This window comes from Anguilla anguilla, chromosome 3 (assembly GCF_013347855.1).
Source record: "Anguilla anguilla isolate fAngAng1 chromosome 3, fAngAng1.pri, whole genome shotgun sequence".
Classification (NCBI taxonomy): Eukaryota; Metazoa; Chordata; class Actinopteri; order Anguilliformes; family Anguillidae; genus Anguilla; species Anguilla anguilla.
The window spans coordinates 49,417,767-49,441,246 of NC_049203.1; the positions used below are offsets into that span (position 1 = coordinate 49,417,767).

Here is a 23,480-nt window from a genome sequence, read left to right on the forward strand (position 1 = left end):
CGACACCCTGGCCTCTGAGCTCAGGCAGAAATGATCAATACCTCTCAATTATTAACACTCACACGCGCCTCCATCCTCCCTCTGGGCTGAGCACAGCGTGTGGCCTTAACACACTGCCCTTCACAACTGCCTGCTGTAGAGGCCAGGGGAGGGACACACGGGGACACAGGGTCAATGGTGAAAAAGATACACAGGGACACAGAAACACGGGGACACAGGGTCATAGTGAAAAAAATACACAGGGACACAGAAACACGGGGACACAGGGTCAATGGTGAAAAAGATACACAGGGACACAGAAACACGGGGACACAGGGTCAATGGTGAAAAAGATACACAGGGACACAGAAACACGGGGACACAGGGTCAATGGTGAAAAAGATACACAGGGACACAGAAACACGGGGACACAGGGTCAATGGTGAAAAAGATACACAGGGACACAGAAACACGGGGACACAGGGTCAATGGTGAAAAAGATACACAGGGACACAGAAACACGGGGACACAGGGTCATAGTGAAAAAAATACACAGGGACACAGAAACACGGGGACACAGGGACACACAAACATGGGGACACAGGAACACAGGGACACAGGGACACACAAACATGGGGACACAGGAACACGGGGACTCAGAACCATGGGGACACAGATTACAAGTGGACACAGGGACAGAAGAGACACAGAAACACGGGGACACAGGCACCCGTTACATCACACATGAGCTTGCGGCTAATGGAATGGCAGGGATCTACCGTATTACTCATGGTACTTTCCCGGAAACATCACCCGACTGCAGAGTAAAGCCTGGAGGAAACCTGTGCAGCACCCCCCCTCTCCCCCTTCAGGGGGGAGGGACGGAAGGGTCTGCAGACCGTGCCGGCCACGCTCAGGAAAGCCAGGTGCTTTCCTCCCGGGGACAAACAATGGCGGCCCTGTCGAGCAGCCGGCGGGAAACAGCCGGTCTCGGGTGGGAGATCAGCGGCGTGACACCGGTTACTGGGACCTCCCCGGCGGAACCAGGGGCCCGTTCGGGAGAAGAGGCGAGCCCGGCTTGGCCACACCGGTTATGTGACCGGCACGGGTGACTACGGGAGGAGAGGGCCCGGGTGAGAGGGTTCTGTACCTCTCCGCTCTGAGGTGCGCTCGGGGTACGCGCCCGAGCGAGAGCGCGCTTCCTCAGGACGCGCTCGCCGACAGGACGGCCCGGAGCGGAGCGGGGGACGCAGCCGTCCTCCTGCGTGCCACCGCCTCACGCGCTGCTCTGATAGGGCTGCACGAGCACTTTACCTCACACGCAAGACCGCTGCGCTTATGCAGGCTCAACATGGCTCAGAATGAGAGGGGAGAAAGAGCGGTGCAGTCAGATCAGCTTCTACTTTCACCGCAGCGCCAAACGAGCTTTCACTGGGACTATCGGCTGTCTGATCCAGCATCTAAAGCTCCCCGTCAGCAAGACACTTCACATGACTGTTTGTTACACATGCACATGCACACACACACACACACACACACACATACCTGAACATGAACACACACACCACATACCTGAACATAAACACACACACCTGAACATAAACACATGCACACACACACACACAACTGCACATAAAAACATGCACACACACACACACACACACACACAAATACATGCACACACACACACACACAAATACATATACTCACACACACAAACACACACATGCACAAAAACACATGCACATGCGCACAAAGACAAACACAAACGCACACGCATGCTCACACCCACGTAAACGCGCGCACGTCGTGACGCAGAAGCAGAGTGCGCGCAGCGTGACAGTTCTCAGCGCTGCGTCCGCAGCCTCTGCAGCTGGGAGCCGAACCAGCGGCCCGTCCCCGAGCGCCGGGGCAGGGGACGTCGGCGCCAAATCCGAGAGCCGGGTCGGGTTTCGGGAATGGAGGAGGCGCGTGACGCACCGCCACCCCGTCCCGCCGCTCCCCCGGTAGCCCGCCCCGCTAGCGACCGCTCGCACCTCACAGGAAATCAGCCGACTTCAGGTTCGCCCGCGGCTTCAGGCTACGCTGCCCGTTTAAAACAACGCCTGCTCAATCTGCCCCTCTCCCCCTCCGCCTCCCCCTCCACCCCCCTCCCCCTCCCCCTCCACCCCTCTCCCCCTCCCCCTCCCCCTACCCCCCGCCCCAGCTCCTCGCCGCTTTACCTGGGAAGCAGAATTTCGCAAGCCATGGTCCCGTGCGTAGCCGTGAGCGTGCGAGCGAGCGTGAGTGAGTGCGTGCGTGCGAGGGTGTGCTGGGTTATCCGGACTGGGCGCTCTGCGGAGACAGCGTCTGTATCAGCGAGTGGTAGAGCAGGCAGAGGCTGCCGGGGTGCATGTCTGCTGCTGCTGCTGCTGCGGGGCTGTGCTGCGCGGGAGCTGTGCTGCTGCTGCGGGGCTGTGCTGCGACTGCGCTCTCCGGAAAAAGTGCTGCAGTAAACAAGCCGGAGCCCCGCTTCAAATACACGGCCGTCTGACGCGGCGGTGCAGTCCGCCCCGCGGGCCAATCGCAGGGCTTCCTGCTGCCCGCGGCCCCGCCCCCTCCCCCTCACACCCCCCCCAGAACCACACGCGCCCTGGCGCTCGTCACTCAGCCAAGTTTGGCTTTTACATAACCTGCGCAGCATCCCAGCGTCTGCCTAGCCTTAGCAACTGTCAGTCAGGGGCTCATTTATAGCTCTGATACAATCAGCACATACACAAACACACACGCACTGCCGCACGCACAGCCGCACACACACACACAACCGCACATACACAAACACACACGCACTGCCGCACGCACAGCCGCACACACACACACAACCGCACACACACACACACACACACACAACCGCACACACACACACACACAACCGCACACACACACACACACACACACAAACACACACGCTGCCACACACACAACCGCACACACACACACACACTAACACACACACAGTCGCACACACACACACACACACTCACACACACACTGCCACACACACAACCGCACACACACACACACACACACACACACACACATACACACACACACAACCGCACACACACACACACTAACACACACAGTTGCACACACACAAAGCCACAGCCACACACACAAACACACAGCCGCACGCGCAGTCATTGTTAACGTTCCTCTCCCTGCTACCCGGCCGTTCCTGTACATGTCAAGGTCCCATCAGCCGAGGTTTGGGGCCCATGCAGGACAGCACGTCCTGAGAAACGCACACTGCGCCGACCGGACCCTGGGCCACACACTCAGAGAACGAGAGAGAGAGAGGAAGAGAGAAAGAGAGAGAGAGAGGAAGAAAGAGAGAAAGAGAGAGAGAGAGAGAGAGGGGAAGAAAGAAAGAGAGAGAGCGAGAGAGAGAGAGAGGAAGAGAGAAAGAGAGAGCGAGAGAAGAAAGAGACATAGAGAAAGAGAAAGAGAAAGAGATGGCAGGGGAAGGCGATAAGGCAAAGCGGGGTTTGCTGCTTATCTTAATTCCCAGCGCAGACGATGTCTAAGGAGGACAGGACAGCGCGCGGAGGCCCACACAATCTTATCTGGGCCGTAGCCCAGCCTTGACACAGCAGGGCAGCGCCCAGGAAGAGCCGCCAAGCGCAGAGCCAGGGACAGAGCAGCTGACTCTGTGTGAGGGGCAGAGCAGTGAAGGTGAGAGGTGCGGTAATCCCCCGGAGAGCACGGCCAAGGCCTTACAGTTCAAAGTGTCAGCCAAATGCGGCCCCTCCCGACTTTAACAGCCTCACCCCTTCAGCACCGGAGCGTGATGCGGGACGTCCGGCTCGCCTCCCCCCCCCCCGTCCCGGCTCCACAGAGCGCCTGGGAGACGATCTCGTCCGGTTTCCACACCCAGGGCCTCCCGACCCCTCCGGTCACTCGCCGGAGGGGGGGGGGGTAGAGGGGTGGCTTTAAGGGGTGCGAAGACAGACCCCCCGCCCCGCCTCCGCCACCCCCCCGCCACGCCAGCAGCTGTTGGCGCGTTCCGCGGGGCCACCGACCTCCGCCCGCGACGCGCGTGAAGAATGGCGCTCCTCGTCAACGCCGTTTATTTCTGTGCCCCGCGGAAAATACTTTCCGCGCCGGGCGAATGGTGATACGCTCCGGGGCTGAAACTCAGCCGCCCGGCCCGCGCCCCGCGGCGCATTCCTGAGGGGCGAACTGTAACCCTCCCGACACAAACAAGGCCGCCCGCGGGCTCCCGCCGCCATTTTCCTCCGGCATCAAATGGATGGAATGGACTGCATTTATATAGCGCTTTTATCCAAAGCGCTTTACAATTGATGCCTCTCATTCACCAGAGCAGTTAGGTGTCTTGCTCAAGGACACTTCGACACGCCCAGGACGGGGTTTGAACCGGCAACCCTCCGACTGCCAGACAACCGTTCTTACCTCCTGAGCTATGTCGAGGAACGACAACAAATTTTAGCTACAAAGAACGCCAACAGGCACACAAACCACTCACTGCCCATTTCACATCTCTGCACCTCCGAATGGACCACAAACCACTTTTAAAATGTTTTTTTTATTTAAAGCTTCGCCCAGCTTTAAACCTCAAACGGCGGTCACTTCTACGTTTCACCGCACGTGGCACATTCCCGCTTGGAGCCGCACCACCGAACAGACGAGGGAACGCCGGGCGGTCCGGCTTCAGCGAAGCGCACTCTGCTCATCCCCTCACAGTCAATGTGAGCTCACAGTCTCAGGGCTCCCCGCTAACACTGTATCCAAGGAGCGCACGCATTACATCACACGGGCCCCCGAGCTGAAAGAGTCAGGAGCGCGCCAACGCATGGCAATGGGTAGATGTGCTCCTAAATGATTTTTCCAATTAGCGCACATCACCCTGCAGGAGCGAATGCTCTAAAATGAGAGGGCTGTAGAGCCCTGGTTCTGCTGGGGTTTTTATTGGTAAGGCTGCCAGTGCGCACAGAGCGCGGCTCACTGCCCCTCCCGCCGCGCTTGTTTTTCTCCTCTCCCCCTGAGTCAGGTTCGCTGGGCGCGGTTTAAGCGGGCTTCAGGGGGCGCGCCCGCACCCCAGCGCCGCCGCCGCAGCTGCTGCTGCCCAAACCCCACCCCCCCCTTCCCCCAGACCCTCTCGTGTCCGGCGGCTGCTGAATCGACCGCCTGGGGAGCGGCTAAAAACGCCAGGGCCCCGGGAGTTATAGTAAAAACAAACACGCACCGTCCTCTGAGGGAGGGGGGACTGGGCTGCGCCGCCCAGCCCGCAAAGGCCGTCCAGGCCTTCTCCCACAATGCCGCTGGGGACGGCGGAGAGGAGTTACGCAACGTTAGCACGCAGCTGCTAGCCTGACAGAAATCTGTGCGGAACAAACTCGCGCTAACACTGAAGCGTTGGGGCGGCTGGGAAACAGCGCTAAAAGAGGCTACGTGGGAAGTATAGGACGCTACGCGGGAAGTAAGGACGCTACGCGGGAAGTAAAGGACGCTACGCGGGAAGTAAGGACGCTACGCGGGAAGTAAGGACGCTACGCGGGAAGTAAAGGACGCTACGCGGGAAGTAAGGACGCTACGCGGGAAGTAAAGGACGCTACGCGGGAAGTAAGGACGCTATGCGGGAAGTAAGGACGCTATGCGGGAAGTAAGGATGCTACGCGGGAAGTAAGGACGCTACGCGGGAAGTAAGGACGCTACGCGGGAAGTAAAGGACGCTACGCCGAACGCCGCCCTCGGAGCTAAGAGAGGGCGGCTTCCTACCCCGCCCCTGAGCCCGTGCCCGTCCCGTTCCTGCCGATTAGGGATTAGCGCCTCTAAGCGCTTTACAGCGTGGGGCGAGCGGGCGGGCGGGCCGGCGGACGCCTGTCGCAGCTCGCCGCGGTACGAGGCCCGGAGGAGGGCTCAAGGTTTCCACAAAAACCCAACGACCGCCGTCCGCAAAGCGCAGCCGATTCCACAGACGATCACAGGGTATTCAATTAAGGGGAGAGTGCGGAGGGGCGATTACACACTGATCAGCAAGGTTTTTTTTTTTTGCGCGCTGCTCTGCGTCGGTGTCTGGAAGACGACGCTCGCCTGGCCGTCCTTCAGAACCGGACGGACGGACGGACGCAGAGGGCACCGGGCCCTCCCTTCGCCCTTGACAGACGGCACGTCCGAAACGCTGAAGTGGCGGAGACGGTGAGAAGGATATGAAAAGGGTCTCCTCTGAGGAGGCGGTGGGTGTGGCGCTCTTCAGTGAGTAATGGAGCGCGCTCAGTGCTGGCCTCACGTTTAGGGGCCGGGGCCCGCAGCCGGGGCCCGCAGCGGCAGCTGGAGACAGGAGGGAGGGGGAGGAGCAGCCCGTCTCACTCACGCCATTCTCAGAGGCCCGGATCTCAGGTCTCGTCTTTCACGCGGTTCCAGGAGTCCTTTAAGCGCGGCACTGGGTGGAAAGGGGGGGGGCTCCCAAAAGCGCCCTTGCCCCCGCCCGTCTTCGTCGCCCGGGACACCCGGCCGCGCCGTGTCAGCGCTCGCGTGACGGGCGAGTCTGGAATGTGACGCACGTACGCGGGGACGCCTGCGCCATGTTCACGCCGCCGCCACGGTCCGCGGGGTCGCGGGGGGCGACGGGGGGGCCTCGTACCTTGAGCAGGGGGTGACCTGGGTGCTTTCGGGGGCGTCGGAGGGGGGGCCTTCCTGCGGGCCGTCGTCTCGGTCCTGGGGGAGCTCCTCGCACGGCTCCAGCTTCTCGTCGTCCAGCAGCTCGGTGATCTGCGGGGGGGGGAGGGGAGGGGAGGGGAGCACATTTTAGGAAGCTTCACAGGCCCCCCCCGTTTCAAATCGACTCATCCGGCTGCACAGCCGATTAATCTCATTACGCTCCTGTTTAGCACTGTTAAATAATCAATCACTGTGAAACAAGGGGGCGCTACAGCACACACGATTAGCACCAGGGCGCTAACAGGCAGCCTGCGCGGCTCCGCCACGAAGGCGCTACAACAGCGGGTTCGGGCTAATGCAGCTCCACCCAGCAGCCGCGGCCAAAGGCTCGTTTCAGAAACGCTCCCTTCCAGGGAAATGCAGGGGAGAAAAAAAAGCCTTAGCAACAATCTTGAGCCAAAAGCAAATTCACTTCCAGCATTCGGTCAACAGCCAATCGGGAGCCTGCTTTGCGCAAACGGCGGGGCGGCGCAGGTAAACACAGATAACCGCGGCTCGCCCGGTCTCGCGCAGGATTGATGGCGCACTCTTCGCATGCCAGATGATTCCAAGGACAAAAAAAAAGAAAAAAAAAAAGAAAAAAAAAAAAAGCATTTGCTTTGCAAAGCGAGGGTTGCCGGTTTTGTTCCTGGCTGCTGAACCCTCCCCTCTGCAGTGCCATGCTCCCTGTGCCAGCTGCATAAAGGAGCTCTGCCTGTCTCGGCTGGCCCGGCTTGTACAGTACGAGCTCGAACCGAGCGGGCAGCAGGGAGCACTGCACAGATAGACAGACACATGCAGCAGGATGGATCAGCACACCAGTGGAACACAAACACCAGGCCGAACAGCTCCTGTGCTAAGCTGCACCTAACCAGCGCCCGGTTAAGTTAGTTAAGGCCAGGTACGGATTGGTGGCGGATGAGTGGAGCGACGGCGCTGAAGGAGGAAGGAGGAGGCGGCCGTCTTTCAGTCCGTCACGCTTTCGCACGCTCCGTCCGCGGGGAGACCGGGGAGAGGGCAGCCGCCGCGCTCGCTGCCCAGTCACGGCCGCCCGTCTCCATGGCGACGGCTCTCGCGGCGCCCGATTGGATGAAAAGGGGCTCGCGGGGGCTCATCGGGTATGCGGAGCGACGCGGCTCGGGCGCAGTGTGAGGACGGGGGGGTGGGGGGGGTGAGGAAACTACGCCGTTTCGCTGTTACTGTACAACAGCCCGAGTGACGGCTAGGCTAACGCTAACGCTCTGAAGGCTCTGGTGAAAAACAACATTCGACGCCAGACCCATGGCGCAAAAACACAAAGCTCCTCCTCCTCCGCTCAGCCTCCTCCACCTTGGGCAGGAGCCCACGGGCGCTCCAGCGAATCAGCGACCCTGCAGACAGAGGCGCGTTACTAACGGAGCGGCGCGCAGCGAGCAGCCTCACGCTCCGCCCTCGCGCGCTCCTTTCCAAACGTCAGCGGCGGTTAGAAATCCTTTCATTCTTTTTTTCTGAGTCTGTGGGCTGCGCTTTCTTGCGACACTCGTTCTCGTCGGCCCAGCGCTTCTCGAAACGAAACCGCCGCCCGACGCGACGGCGGTTAATGCGGCGCGGGCGAGCGCTAATCCGCTTCAGGTGCTGCGCGGTAAATCCCCCCTCCCCCCGAACCCCGGCTCGGCAGGATTACGCAACAGCTCTGGCAGGCTCAGACGCACGGCCCAGGGGTGAGCGAGAGGTGCCTGTGACGTGGGGGAGGGGAAGGAAACCAGCGCCTGTTCAGCGCCTCGCGCAGTCGGCCCGTGAAACCGCGGCAGGCCGCGAAAAGCGCAGCGCGCTAATTAGCCTCGCCCAGATGCTGGGAGCGGCGGTCGTCGCCCCGGGAGACGCGCCCGCGAGCCTGAACTGCCCCCGCGGTATATGAAGCGAAGATACGAGCGGGGCAAGTCTACTTTTGTATCTGCGCTGTAAAGTGTCTCTGCGACAGCGTCTGTAAAAAAAAAAGCATCACAAAAAAAAAAAAGAAAAGAAAATAAAAACACCCAAGTCGCTGGATGAGCGTCCACTGAACGCAGGAACATCAGCCCACGCAAAGGGGAAGTGAGGTTTCGCGCCAGAGGGCGAGCGGAAAAGGCAGGCGGGCTCCCGGCGGTGGGCCGGGGGGAAAGTTCCGGGCGCGCGGAGGAGGGGACGGCGCTCTGAGCGGCTGGTGGGCGAGCGGCGGGCGCGGGAATCCCAGGAATGGAAAGGGCGCGACCGTCGCCTGCTGCCTGGGACGGGACGGGGGACGGGGGACGGGGGGGGGGCGTGAGGCGACGCTACACAAGCACAGCCGCGGGGGAGAAGGAAGCCATTGACACTGGGCTAGCGCGCGCGCGCGCGGGGGACGCCGTTCAGCCTTCAACCTGCTACCGCTACCGTCAGCGCCTGCGGTCGCCTCCGCGTTAGCTTCCCCACCGAGAACACGGGACAGGCGAACGGGACGATTCCGTATGAAACTCGGAACGGTTCGAAGGGACGGAAATGAATACGGCAGCAGGCGGAGCGAGAGACGGAGTCCCGTGACTGGGAGGGGTGAAAGCGCGGGCGGGTAGCGGGGCCGGCCGGAGCTACGTGTGCCTCCGCCGCGTCGAATAGTGCGCACGCCGCGGCAGAGCGCCGGGGGGGGGAAACCAATCCGCTCGCCGGACGGGAACCCCCCCACCCCCCCCCGCGCTCTCCGGGCCAGCGTGACGGGCGTGGGGCGTACATGCGGGGCGAGCGGGGCGGGGGTTGGGGACGTTCCCAATTCAATAAACTCCCCTCCAACTGGAACAGGAGACGCCGGGCGGGGGGGGAGCAGATCGTTTACGCTGGTGTTAATTACAGCGGACCCTCCCTGCTCCCGCTGGGCCGAGCCGCAGTGGGGGGGGTCCCCTTAATCAGCAATACATCCGGCCCCAGACACAATTCACAAAACCCCCTCCAGCTAATCCAGAACGCTTTCAGAGACGTCGCTTGCGACCGTTTCCGGGCAGTGCAGTGGGGGGGGGGGTTCTTTCGCAACGAGAAGTTACCAGAAGATTTATTTGCGTTTATTAGCTGAACTGGGCACAGGTCACTCAGCTGAACAGCGCTGGGAAACAAAAAAACAACAAACAAAAAAAAACGAATTGAAGCAGGATTTAAAAAAAAAAAAGTAAGACCACAATAACCAGAGTGGGGCAAATAAAGAGACCAATAAATGAACCAGTTCTTGGCCACAGACCCTCCTACTTCACACGGGTTCTCAAGGTGTGGTTCTCAAGCTGCGGAAAGGAAATACAAATGCGCCCCAGGAACCGCTTCAGTTCCCGTTGTGGGCAGTTCCTGTCTGCTTTTACTTCCTACAACCCAGTGGAAAAGGGGGGCTTTTGTGAGAGCGGAGAGCCAAAATGGTGCCCTCTCCTGCCTACGGTTTCACACTGCTTCTCCCTTAGCTGACCTGGCCCCGCCTGCGCTCCTCCCGTTCGTCTCCGCTCTCTACCCCGCCCGCGGAGCCGTGCCGTGCGGGTGCGTGTGGAACCTGCCGCCGTCGCCCCCCTCGTTCCTAAAATGGCGGGATGGCGGTAGATGAGCGCGTCCCTGGCTCGGTCTGCAGCACTGAGACACACCCGCGGGACCCTGGGGGAAATCAGGCAGCCCTGGGCGTACGCTTGGGAAGCGTCAGAGCGGAAACCCCGGGGATTTCCCGCTCGCTCACAGGAGCCGAGACGGACCGTCACACCGGAGGACCGCGGCTCGCATCCGCTCGTCGGCTAGCGGGGCCGGCTCTTACCGGATAACCCTTAAAACAACGCCGTCAGAGAACATCGGCTGACCGTCGTTAAATAAAACAAGACTTCCCTGTTCTCCAAAAAACGGCCCGAGACGGTTCGTTTGACCCCTGTGGCGGGGAGAGAAGGATAGAGGGACGGGCCGTGTGCTTTCGGGGGGGGGGGGGGGGGGGGGGGGCTGAGCTGTGAACGACCGCCCTGCTGAAGCGAGAGTGCTTCAGATGGAGCCGGACGGGACGGACGGCTGCCTCCCGCGTCGCCCCGCGCAGCCGCAAAGGCCCATGGGACTCCGGGCCCACTGTCTGCTGCCTTCGGCTGCCCGTTGGGTTCGCCCGGTCCGATCCGGGCGGCGGAACCGCTCCAGGAGAGCGCGCGGAACAAGGAGAGGCCCTTGGCGGGCGTCGGGTCCTGAAGTCACGTCGGGAGCGCTACGCGAGTCGGGTGGGGAGCCGGGCCTGGACCCTTCCCCTTCTCCCTTTTTCAACCACCGCGCCGGAAAGGAGGAGGAAAAAAAAAGAAACGCCACAAAAAAAACAGACGGATGGAATGCGCAGCTCACGGCGGCCCGCTTCCCGCCACCGAAAGGATCGGGCCGAGGCTCGGCGAGGCCGGGGCCAGAAAACCCTCCGGCAGGGAGGAGGCCCGCCCTCCCGACAGGAAACGCATCGTCCGAACCAGGCGCCCGCTCGGACGGCTAACGAGGCGCCTCTTCTAAGGCGGGCGTGCCTCAGACTGGCACCAGGCGGAAGGCGTCCTAATTACAAGACATCGCGGCGCATGAACGCAATACCCAAGAGCACTTCAGACGCCCGCTCGTCTCCCGACTCATTTCTAATTCAGAGCCCCGGGGGGGGAGAAAAACAGGTGCTTCCAGTCGGAACGAAAACAACGATACTTTAATGAGGACGTGGACCCACAACGGCACTCATCCTTAATCTGGGCGTTTTCTGTGGCCGTGTAACACTCCAGGAAAGCTCCAGGACTTCCTACACTAATGACCTAGACGGCTGACCAGAGACCAAAAGCGCTGGGGAATTCCTATACTTAAACACACAGTATTACACGTTTCCTACAGCATTATCAGAAGAAACATCGCGTAACAGTCTTTAATCAACACTGCACACGGATAATTACACAGCAGTTCTACAGCACAGTACTGCAGTCATACACAGAGACCATACATGGGCTCTCGTACTCACAGCTCCTGCCTCAGACACAGTAAAGATGCATGCCAAATGAAGAAGAAAAAGGGCACTCTTCACTCACCTCCATTACCAATCATCTAATGCCCCGGCCCGTGTGAAGAGCACAGACTCCCTGCCCGCCGTCAGCTGACCGCTGACGCCCGCGCTGGGACGGGCGCGAGGGGGCGGGGCACCCAAACGAGGGCGACGCGTGACTCGCAGGGGGCAGGGGCACGTGAGCGCGAGTCACAGGAGGAGGAGGAGGAGGAGGAGGACAGGAGACTTACTTGCTCGTTGATGGAGCTGTAGTCGTTGGTGGTGGAGACGTCATCCTCGTCCGAGTCGAAGAACTCCTCCTGGTTCTCCAGCAGCTCGGCCAGGATGCGGCTCACCGACTCCTGCTCCTTCAGGTCCTCCACGTCGGTGTCCAGACTGCCGCGCGCAGAGGGGGGCGGAGGTCAGCCACAATCCCACAATCCCCCTCAGCAACAAAGGGGGTTCTCCCCTCAGCAACTCCCTCTCAACACACTGGTGCGTACAAAGCCCTGCTCAACGCTCCCGCGAAAGAGAGTCCACGCCTGCGCTAAGAATACGCTCAGCACGAGGAACATCGTCATGAAGGCCACTGTGTTGCGGATGGAAACTCTGCCTGCGCTTCTTCAAATAAACACTTCACCCAGGGGCTCGGAAACAGGGTGTGGACTTTATCTTCTTGCTCGTGTGTTTTTTTTGGGATTCTGTACCAACCCTCATAGTTTCAATGTCCGATAAATTGTGTCTCGCATTAAATGTCAAATGTTAGAAGTATAATACATAAACACAACCAGCTCAACCAGAGCCGGACGGGGGGTGGGGTGGGGCGGGGGTGGGGGTGGAGGTGGGGTTCTTACTGGAAGACGTCGGGCCCGAAGACGGCGGCGAGCGCCCCGGTGCTCCAGCTGTCCTCCTGCAGGGACGCCACGCTGGACAGGAAGCGGCACAGGAAGCGCAGCAGGCTGTAGTTGACCTGAGGCAGCTGCTGCAGGAAGTACTTCATGTTTCGGGCCAGCCCCTCTTCACTGCTGTACTCTGGGGGCAGAGGAAGAGGATAAACAAACAGCGGGGGGTGAGAGAAAGGGAGAGCAGAGCCGGAGGAGAGGCGGCTGGACCGAGTTTCAGAGAACGGAGTGGGAGTGAAAGAGGAGAGGGATGGAAGGGTGAGAGTGAGAAAGGTAAAAAGAGAGAAAGTAGGGAAAAGAGGGTGAGAAAGGCAGACGGAGAAGAGCGGGAGAAATGAGGACAAAGGTCGAGAAAAAGGGTGGAGGGGGAAGATGGGTAGCAGAGAAGCTACTGTGAACAGGAAAGAGCAGGAAGAGAGAGGGAGAGAATCAGGGCTGAGGAAAAAGAGCAAAACCGACAAAGCCTAAAGAGCAGCGGTGTGTGTTGTAGGGGGCACGGTAGGCGGAGTCAGGTGTGATGGGCGGAGCCAGGCGGGAAGGGCAGAGCCACGCAGAGGGGGGGGGGGGGGGGGGGGGGTGGGGGAGGGGGGGCTCACCCTGGTAGAGCTGCAGTATGTGGGCCTGCAGGCCGGAGGGAATGACGGGCTCCGGGAGCTCCTGCAGGAAGAGGCGCAGCAGGCTGACGGCCGAGGCCAGGTCGGCCTCCTTCTCCAGGTCCACCTCCTCCCCGCTGTCGTAGCGCTGCCGCAGCCACTCCACGCGCTCCGCATTCCCGTTCACCAGGAACAGGCCCTCCAGGTCCAGCCCCCCTGCCAACACAGCACAACACGTCAGCACCAGCTCAGCACCGCCCACACAGGTGCACCCTGGGAAACAAAAGCAGGGGAGGACATTTTTACAGTAGTTTCAAGAAGAAGTATAAGATATTATAAGAAACCTGCTATTCCCTAGCAGTTAACTTTTTCGAGTTTATGCGAAAAACTGGGAAAAGAACCCGTAACGTTGCATACTGTTTAACTCCGTAGCTCTGGGAACACAATCCCATTCAAAACCGGGCGGAGCCTTCCCCACAGTCCGGATATAGCGAGACCCAACTCCGCGTTGAGTTGTGTCTGAACTGATGCCGTGTCATATATTTTCATTCCGGTGCTTTCCGGTCCATGGCTCAATGGCGGAAGCCACGGAGGTGGCTCCCAGACAGCTGGTTACGGGAGATCGCACTGGTATGTGCCCCCCAGCCCACGCCGGCCGCCATTCCGGCTCCAGCCAACGGGCCTCCTCCCTAGACCGCTCTGAGTCACGGCCATGGCATCTCCCATCCAGGCCCAGCAGACTGATTAAAGTGTTTTCCCTGGCCGATTCGCTTTTTGCGGTGGTTTTAAACTGCAGACTTTGCAATCATTAATACATCAGAAAGAATGAGTCGGGGAGGTCGGGGAGGGGTAAGGAATCTGTTGCATAACTTTTCTAATTCGGTCTCAAGTAATTATTAACACTGAAAAGTCATGCTGCTAAAAACAACAACAGTACGGACTGTAGTTCTATTGAGGGCAATGTTTTTTGTTTTTTTTAATGGGGATGGGCACACAGCTTTAATGAAGAACAGAGCTGCAGGTTAACTCATAACACACACGCACGCACGCACGCGCACACACACACGAATTTGAACTTGAAAACGGCCAAAAATCTGACTCCTTCAAACCCTGATGTTTCCGCTACTTCAATAAAGTTAAATGTGGCGCGTATGTGACTAGCCTATTTCCCCTTAATTGTGCTGAAAAGGACAACCTGCCACAGTAACCTGGCGACTAACGGCTAAAGCAATCCGTGGCCTAATGGGAGTACAGTGTGCCTGCTTGGGTCATGTGACTGAATAAACTAGACCGGTGTTAACCAACCCTGCTCCTGGAGATCTACCATCCTAGAGGCTTTCATGGCAAACCTAATTTGGCACACCTACTTAATAGCAGCTAAATGAGATCTCTAGCGGTTGAATGAGGTGCGCTTTGTTAGGGCTGGAATGAAAACCGGTAGATCTCCAGGAACAGGGTTGGTTACCACTGAACTAGACATTGAATAGCTTTGCTGAAACTAATCATTCTGGGTCTCCTGCACTTGTGCACTTACATACTTGCAAAAACATTGCTTTGCCAGAGGTTGCATAAGGGAGGAAGCATATCATTTTGATCGCAGGGCATTTAAAGTTCAGCTTATCGTTCCATCTTTGAAAGCAACATTTTTGGCTTTATGACGAACGAAGCCTGTCCAAGGCAAGCTGAAAGCACAGTACATTTTCTGCCATTTTAATCCCAGGCAACAGCTATTCTTCCTGCTTTCAAAAGATACAAAACAACACTTAAAAAGCATTTATAAAAACAAAACAACCACTGCTTCTAAAGTGACATCTAAAAGAGGCATTGTTAAGTTAGGCTCCTCTGTGCTTTTATGTGGAGCACGTGGGTGGGATAAGACAAGCCTGCCGTCACTCACCAAAGCCCTGCTTCCGATTTAACGACTGACACGCATCTCGCTTAAACTCTGAGCTACCGGAGGGCTCGTCGGGTCAGACATGACAACAGGAGACAGGGTCATTTCAGGGTTTCCATCAGTACAGGAACACAAGCAGTACAGAGCTGGGGGTTCAGCTGTGAGTTAGGGGTTAGGGGTTCAGCTGTGAGTTAGGGGTTAGGGGTTCAGCTGTGAGCTAGGGGTTCAGCTGTGAGTTAGGGGTTCAGCTGTGAGTTAGGGGTTCAGCTGTGAGTTAGGGGTTCAGCTGTGAGTCAGGGGTTCAGCTGTGAGTTAGGGGTTCAGCTGTGAGTTAGGGGTTCAGCTGTGAGTTAGCGGTTCAGCTGTGAGTTAGCGGTTCAGCTGTGAGTTAGGGGTTCAGCTGTGAGCAAGGGGTTCAGCTGTGAGTTAGGGTTAGGGGTTCAGCTGTGAGTTAGGGGTTCAGCTGTGAGTTAGGGGTTCAGCTGTGAGTTAGGGGTTCAGCTGTGAGTTAGGGGTTCAGCTGTGCGTCAGGGGTTCAGCTGTGAGTTAGGGGTTCAGCTGTGATTTAGGGGTTAGGGGTTCAGCTGTGAGCTAGGGGTTCAGCTGTGAGTTAGGGGTTCAGCTGTGATTTAGGGGTTAGGGGTTCAGCTGTGAGCTAGGGGTTCAGCTGTGAGCTAGGGGTTCAGGTGTGAGTTAAGGGTTCAGCTGTGAGTTAGGGGTTCAGCTGTGAGCTAGGGGTTCAGCTGTGAGTTAGGGGTTCAGCTGTGAGCTAGGGGTTCAGCTGTGAGTTAGGGGTTAGGGGTTCAGCTGTGAGCTAGGGGTTCAGCTGTGAGCTAGGGGTTCAGCTGTGAGTTAGGGGTTCAGCTGTGAGTTAGGGGTTCAGCTGTGAGCTAGGGGTTCAGCTGTGAGTTAGGGGTTAGGGGTTCAGCTGTGAGCTAGGGGTTCAGCTGTGAGTTAAGGGTTCAGCTGTGAGTTAGGGGTTCAGCTGTGAGCTAGGGGTTCAGCTGTGAGTTAGGGGTTCAGCTGTGAGTTAGGGATTCAGCTGTGAGCTAGGGGTTCAGCTGTGAGCTAGGGGTTCAGCTGTGAGCTAGGGGTTCAGCTGTGAGTTAGGGGTTCAGCTGTGAGTTAGGGGTTCAGCTGTGAGTTAGGGGTTCAGCTGTGAGTTAAGGGTTCAGCTGTGAGCTAGGGGTTCAGCTGTGAGCTAGGGGTTCAGCTGTGAGCTAAGGGTTCAGCTGTGAGTTAGGGGTTCAGCTGTGAGTTAGGGGTTCAGCTGTGAGTTAAGGGTTCAGCTGTGAGCTAAGGGTTCAGCTGTGAGCTAAGGGTTCAGCTGTGAGTTAGGGGTTCAGCTGTGAGTTAGGGGTTCAGCTGTGAGTTAGGGGTTCAGCAGTAGTACACAGACAGCGGTGAAATGGAACAGAGTGAAAACCTGCAGGAACAGGCTGGAGCAGGGTCTTCGGTGAGAATGTGAGGCGGCTGTGCCGGCGGTTCTCCTCACCGTGCTCCTCGATGTACTCCACGATGTGCTTGACCAGCAGGGGGACCCCCTGGCCGGGCTGCCCGCTCAGCTGCACCTCCTCGAGGGGGACCCCGAAAACCCTGCCGGTGTTGAGGGGGTCGCCGAGCGAAGGGCCGAGGCTCTTCCTCATCGCTTCCGCGGCCGGGGCAGCTTCCGTCGGTCTGCGGGCGGGACCAGAGTCAGCTGTCCGCCCCCTGCACGCGCCCGCGCCCACGCCGCCGCCCCCCAGCTGCCCTCGCGCCCGGGTGCTCGCCCACCCGAGGAGAAAAGGCGCGGCGGGGCTGACCCCCTCCCTGTCCGTCATCTCTCTCGGCGCTCACCGGGCCCGCCGCAGCGGTTATGTAACCAGAGCGAGACGCGTGTGCGCCTCTCTGACAGAGATCAGCGCAGGCACGCCGGCAATGCTAACGGCAGCAGGTGCTGCGCTAAAGCGGGGCAGGCCGCTGAGGTGATTGACAGCTCCCCTGTCCCGTTCCCTGACCCCCCCCCCCCCCAGTCCCTCCGTTTGACAGGCCGGCAGAATAAAACCGGCAATTATCTCAAATCCCTCCAGATCTCTGCCCTGGTCTCTATTCTCTCCCATAATCCCACCCGGGCCTTAAAAGGCCAGAAGAGAGCATATTGAAAAGATATTTCACCCAAAAATCTCATCTTCACGATTTTTTCGCTCACTTCTTGCGTTATTGATCCATCCAGATAGATTTTTCACACGCCTCCTCTGAAACTTAACAGTTTCTACTTGAGCTATGAGATCAGACTGGCCAGACACAAAGGAGCCGCATGGGCTCAAAAGCACACATTTAGACGACCTCGTCTGACCACGCGTTGACTTCCGAAGCGCTCGTTCAAACTGACCGCAGATTTTTACCTTAGTTAAAGCTAATAATGTAATAAATATTAAAACAAAACATTTCCTCAATGAATGTTTATTTACCAGGAATTCATTTCACCGTGTCACTTAGAAAGTGTTACTTAAAAAGTGTCACCCTGCAGAAGGGGTGTGAGTACATTAGTGCAGTTTCAGTTCTTCACCACGGCCTCTGGGAAGGTGTGTGAACTGCACACAGTGCGTGGTTATGTCACAAATTAGTCTGCATTTGGAAAATATCTGTAAAATTAATTATAGGCCTAACCAGTTATTATTTATACTCCATGTTAAGTGATCTTAATGTGATTATGCAGCTAAACACGAAGTCCACGATGAAGAATGACGTCAGGTGATTTTGATGCGTTTTAAGCGTATTCTGAGTGTTTGGTTTTTAGAATGTACAAACAGAGTATTTTTTACAAGGAAACACCTCGATGGATCTAGAACATGTGAAGTGAAAAATCATGTATTTTTTTATTTTTGGATGAAATATTTCTTTAAGCATTCCTTTAAGCAAGATTACTGCGCATTCCAACAATGTTCTGCAAGGACATATTGTACATAGAGCACTGTAATGTCTATGGATATATTGTTATGTCTGTCCTTTGTTTACTGTATGTCTACTAACGTACACTACCGGTCAAAAGTTTTAGCACACTTTACTGGTGTTTTTGTACTCTGTTCTTACTGAAAGTGCTTTTAAGCAGTTTAACTTCTGTAAATAACTTCAAATGACACAAGGCAATAGGTAAACAGTATAAGAATCATTTACTTCACAGGGCAGTGACTTACATTTTGGAGTTAATAAAAAGCCATATATGGCTAAATAAACAGGTAAACAAATTATTTCCATTTCCCAACAACAGAAGTAAAATCCAGCTGGTTTGTGACAGACTGGACAGAAAGGTCAAGTACAAGCAACCCACAAGTGCAGCACATCTGTGGGAACTTCTACAGCAGTGGTGGGTGTGAACTTTCAGAACCATACGACTGCCCTTGTAGAAGAAATGTCATGAATAAGCTCAGCAGCCTACAAAAGGTGCCTATTTTGATTAATCTAAGATTTAGATTTTTTTTTTGTATAACGAAAGGAGGTTATTTGCGTCATTTCTAATTGCTTGAAAATCGGGGGTGTATTAGATCTTTTGACTGGTAGTATTTGTCTGTTGACTTGTTTCAATACGTGACGATGCACTGATTGTGAAAACAAATGTCCTCACTGAAGACAATAAGGCTCTACTGTTCCATTCTATTATAAGATATATAGCTTATAATGCACGGCATGTATTAAATACTCAACACAGGACAGAGCTGACTCACCGTTGAGCACGTAAACACCCAGAGGTTCACCTTATCTCCTGCTCCGCTCACTCTCAGTGAATCGAATGGTCATCTATGGCTGCTTCAGGTTGTGGCAAAAGATGAGCCTGTAGTTCCTCATTGACAGACCGCGAATCCTCTTCAGGACTTCAGTAGTTAAGCTGCGCAGGAGAGAGAGCAGAAGAGAGGGGGGTTCAGAGCCTGTCTGTCCCAATCGGCCTGTAAACACTTACTGGCTAAACAGTCCACTCCACTCTGTGTAAAAAAAAAAACAGCAAAAAAAAAAAACACACACATACCTGCGCTGTTTTGTATACATGACCTTTGACCTCACCACACTTTCAACAACAAAAAGAAAGCACCGTTGGTTCAACTAACTGGCATTCCACACATAACGTTATATGCGGTCTACACAGACGGGGCTGTGGAATTTTAATCCAAAGCTATCCGTATGTGACAGCTGCCGTGTTTAACATTAGAAAGGGCCCTTCAACACTCCGGTGGAACTGTAAACCAGAAGGCTTTTGTCCATCACACGTCAATTCAATCGAGAGTGTGATTCGCACGGGTGTAACCTAAGAGCCCAATGTAAATTCTCTTTCTTAGTTTCAAAAGAACACTGCTTAATGTTCCACTGAAACTTGCCCATCATTACTCAGTCAGCAGCTGATAGGACCCTGGGTCTATCTGTGATTGACCACTTACTAAATCAGCAAAAGAATTTTACCAAAGAAAAACGTTCCCAAAATGGCTTCACAGCAAAACGCAGAGGAGAGCAGTCAGCAGGGGAAAATGCTAGAACATTCCTTTCCTTGACACGGTCATACATGCCAACAGTTCCAACACATGGTAACATCACATTTAATTTTTATAATTATCAGTGGATCAAACCCAGCCTATCTGTGTAATCACCAGAGGTCCGGGGAACTGACATTTGGAAGCTTGAAGTTCTTATTAAATGGGAATTTTAAAATGGAGTAGTGTGCTTTGAATCAAACAGCTTCTACAGTCATCTCTTTTACTGCACCGCACCTGGCATGATATGAGATAAACAGGAGTGATACCGAAACATTCTAACCAATAAAAAGGGGAGGGTATGCACATAATGACCGTCATACAGATACACCTAGGACAAATGAACCAATTTGCAATTTTATTGGTCTGTGACTCAACTAAAAAAACACTTGTAAAACTACCTGCAACTTCTACTAAATCTACTACCTCTACTAAATGGCTGGTAGTACCTTAGAGCACAAAATGTCTCCTCTGCCTACTAGAAACTCTAAACTGTTCACCGAGGAGAAAGTGAAAGTAACTGTAGAAACGGTTACTTCTGGAATTCTGCATTATGCAACTGCATAATGTTGGTATGCATTGGGAAAGTGGTTCTAAAACAACAATGGCAAACACTGATGGGAATAAGGGTAAGGAAATCCCATAGCTACTCTGCTAAAAAAAACAAAACTTGTCTTTTAAATAGTAGAACAGATAACAAAACAAATAAAAAAGCAAACAGACAATTCTAAGAGGGCAACCTCCCTGGGGGGAAGAAATCAATTCTTTTTTCCGTACGGCGCTTCTCAAAATCAGAATACTGGTGAAGAGAGAAGCGCCCAACGTAGGCTGCTAGGACAAAATGTTCTCGCCGCTCCTCTGGGCATTCTACAGCCAGCCTCTCCACTGTAAATATTTCATTGTGGAGGAAAATAAATTCTGAGCCCGTCACCACATTAATCCTACACATCGTGTGAACTTGCTGTTTCGCAACCACAATGTCTTCCTTTGTTCGCAGGGGGGCCGAGAGGCGGAGAGGGCTTTTTGGACGTTCCCCAACGCTGTCGGCATGCGACCCCGTGGGACGTAAGCGTCCTGCTACGCGAGGCTGTTCCGAAACAATCCCAAACCTGCATCCCTCTCTTCCCCCGTTTCCCAGAAACCATTTCATTTCCCTCCACACCCAGAGACTCCTCCTATGCACGGCTGCCGCTGGAGAGAGGAGGGTTTCTGGAGTAGGACACTTACACAAAATGATGGGAGAACAACTCCTGATGACATCAAAATTGTTGGAGCTATGCCATCAGTCACTCAAAGATTTGATCCAATCGTTGTTCTTTGCTGCGGACAGCAAAAAACCTTTTAATTGTTAAGTTCAAAAAATTCTGAGACTGACAACCTGTTGTAGCTCCGCCTATTGTGTGGATCAGGAAACCTCAGCCTCCCATCACTGCTCCTAATCCCACTGAGGCATGCGAGTAACAGCACATTAAACTGCTGTCCTGCTTTGTCATGCTAAGTGGCCTGTTCCATGGCACAGACAATGCTTCCTTTTTCATTTGAACCTATTTTGGGCAGGAGCCCATTCCACTGGTGGAATGTTACAGCGGCTCTATAAATGGAAAAAAAACATAACACACATCCAGAGAGCTTTCCAAGTGTGGGGAATGAAGACATTAGGGCTAAAACACAAGAAAGCAGCAGTGCTCACGCACTGGTTAATGTACCCAATCAGTATTTGCTAAACCGGAACTAAGCAGAAACAGTCAGATCCTGGTTACCACAACAGTCTGATCATGGTTACCACAACAGCCTGATCATGGTTACCACAGCAAAGTCACCAGGTCTGTATAAAACAGGCATGTCATCTCGGTTTGAAGTGGTGCAAGGTCAAGACCGGGTAGCTGCCAGTCATACGAAGTGAGAGAGCCTTTTATGGTATAAAAACGACCTGAAGTCATCCAGTGATTATCCCAGGCAGCCATGTAGCACCGAGGGCAAGCTCAGCTAAGCCCAACAAAGAGGCTGCACAGGAGGAGGGCACAGTCATGATGTCATAATGCTAAGAGCAAAGACCAGGGAGGGCCCGTGAGTTCTATGCTGCACAGCACAACATTGAGCGCTCAGTAGTTTAGCAAAACCCTACATTTCACACCTAAAGCACACATATCACTCAGACTTTGGATGGATGGATGGACGGATGAATAGATGAATAGATATTAGGATGAAATAAGCTACAAATAATTCTTTGGTGTTCTGATCAAAACAAATTTTTTGCCACACAGGCTATTAATATTTAAAGACCCTAGAGTGATTTCTGTTTCAATTTACTCATGCTGAGCAAGCTAGCCGGAGCATGACATCTTGATTTCACTTTGCATTCAAACTAGGCACTTGCTCTTTGAATCTGCCAATGCCAACAACAGCTGTGTACATATTATAAATAAACAACAAAATGTCAAATACCAAAAGATGATTGACTCGAAGAAACAGGAGTAATTATTTTGTTGTGGTTCAAGTCTGGGTCATTGATCGTTGTAATCTTCAAAAAAAAAAAAAAAATCTGCGTTTATAGAACGCACTGTATTCCCCCTACATTTTTTTCTGTGTAAAAAACACAGAATCCTGCATTAACACAACCACTGTAGGTAGGTAGATGGGTAGAGAGAGAGAGAGAGAGAGAGAAAAAGAGAGAGAGAGAGAGAGAGAGAGAGAGACGAGGGCTGGTCTTGACATAGCAGTTCAGTTGGTATTTATCCCCCATGGCATTTATTAATTAATAACCAGAGTTCCCTGAGAGATTGTGAGCCAATCTCATGATTTAACGAATAAGGACACAGGAGGACAATGGAACAGGGAGTGGTTCACATCTTATTACAGTACTATTCTGCCTTATGTCTTGGAACAGATTTGAAATGTAAATAAACTGAATTTAAATGTGAATAAACCGCATTCAGTCCTGTTTTCCTGCTTCACACAAACTTGTAGCTTGTGTCTGCCAGTTTCTGTGAAACAAAAACTGAACTACATTTTTTTTTTGCTATGTTAAATAGCTGTCAAACCACTGTAACCCAGATGCACTCAACCGTACAATGCAGTCTGTCTGAAAACACTGACTAAAATACACCAGAGACCAGCTGAGTCACCATAACATCCACAAAAAGGCCAGACATTTTTCTGCCATTTTTCAATATCTGGCATGAAGTTATTTCCCCTGGCCACTTGGCCCGAACTAGTCATGGTCACATAAGCACCCCCCTCCCAAATTTCACTGCCCTTTGACCATCAAGGACCAGAGGGATTCTTAGCATAATTCTATAAATCGTAAATCTGCGTGGTCATTTTCCACTTCAGGGAAGCCTTTGCCGGGTCAATGCTTGAAGCAAACTGCTCTTTAAATAAATCTCTAAAAGTAAAAAAAAAAACCTGAAAGTTTCACTCCTCCAAGCGAAGCAAATGACAGTCTGGAAGCCGTTATGGTTTGGTTACCATGGAACTACCCAGCTGTTCTCTCAGCCTTCCCTCTTAGGGAGTGTCAGTCCATGTTTGGAGCTGAGGGAAAAGGGCATTTATACAGCTCGGCACACAAGGAGCGAGCAGGACCTTCTCTGTCTCTATGTTCCTTCTACAGCAAAGCAAAGGGCTGAAGAGTCTGGACCAAGGAGGTTGAAAGATAACGTCTGGGCCCTGTTTCACAAAGCAGGATCATCCAGTTATCTGAATAACTGCGCTGAGTAAAACCCGGAAACCCTCCCAAATCTGGAACATGAACTAACGCAAAAAGAGATGTACCGGGTTTTACTCAACACAGTTACCCAACTAACTTAGTAATCCTACTTTGTGAAATACCCCCCTGGACACATCGATCATCAGGGTTTACAATCCCATGATAAGACTGGAAATTTTAGACAGGAAATTATGAAATTAGCCCATGACACGACTGAAAAA

At 54.3% G+C, this 23,480-nt stretch overlaps 1 protein-coding gene across 5 annotated transcripts in view; it reads right to left on the reverse strand.

Annotated features, from left to right (window-relative positions):
• fam13b (family with sequence similarity 13 member B) overlaps positions 1–23,480 on the reverse strand; it is a 48,206-nt gene that overhangs the window by 16,319 nt on the left and 8,407 nt on the right. For all 5 annotated transcript variants that reach the window (XM_035408428.1, XM_035408429.1, XM_035408430.1 and 2 more), the window contains exons 2-7: positions 18,759–18,919; positions 16,550–16,731; positions 13,164–13,376; positions 12,520–12,697; positions 11,917–12,061; positions 6,623–6,750 (exon numbers count right to left, since the gene is read on the reverse strand). In XM_035408428.1, coding sequence (XP_035264319.1) covers positions 6,623–6,750; positions 11,917–12,061; positions 12,520–12,697; positions 13,164–13,376; positions 16,550–16,700 — 815 coding nt within the window. In that variant the 5' untranslated portion in view covers positions 16,701–16,731; positions 18,759–18,919. The remainder of the gene's footprint in view (positions 1–6,622; positions 6,751–11,916; positions 12,062–12,519; positions 12,698–13,163; positions 13,377–16,549; positions 16,732–18,758; positions 18,920–23,480) is intronic.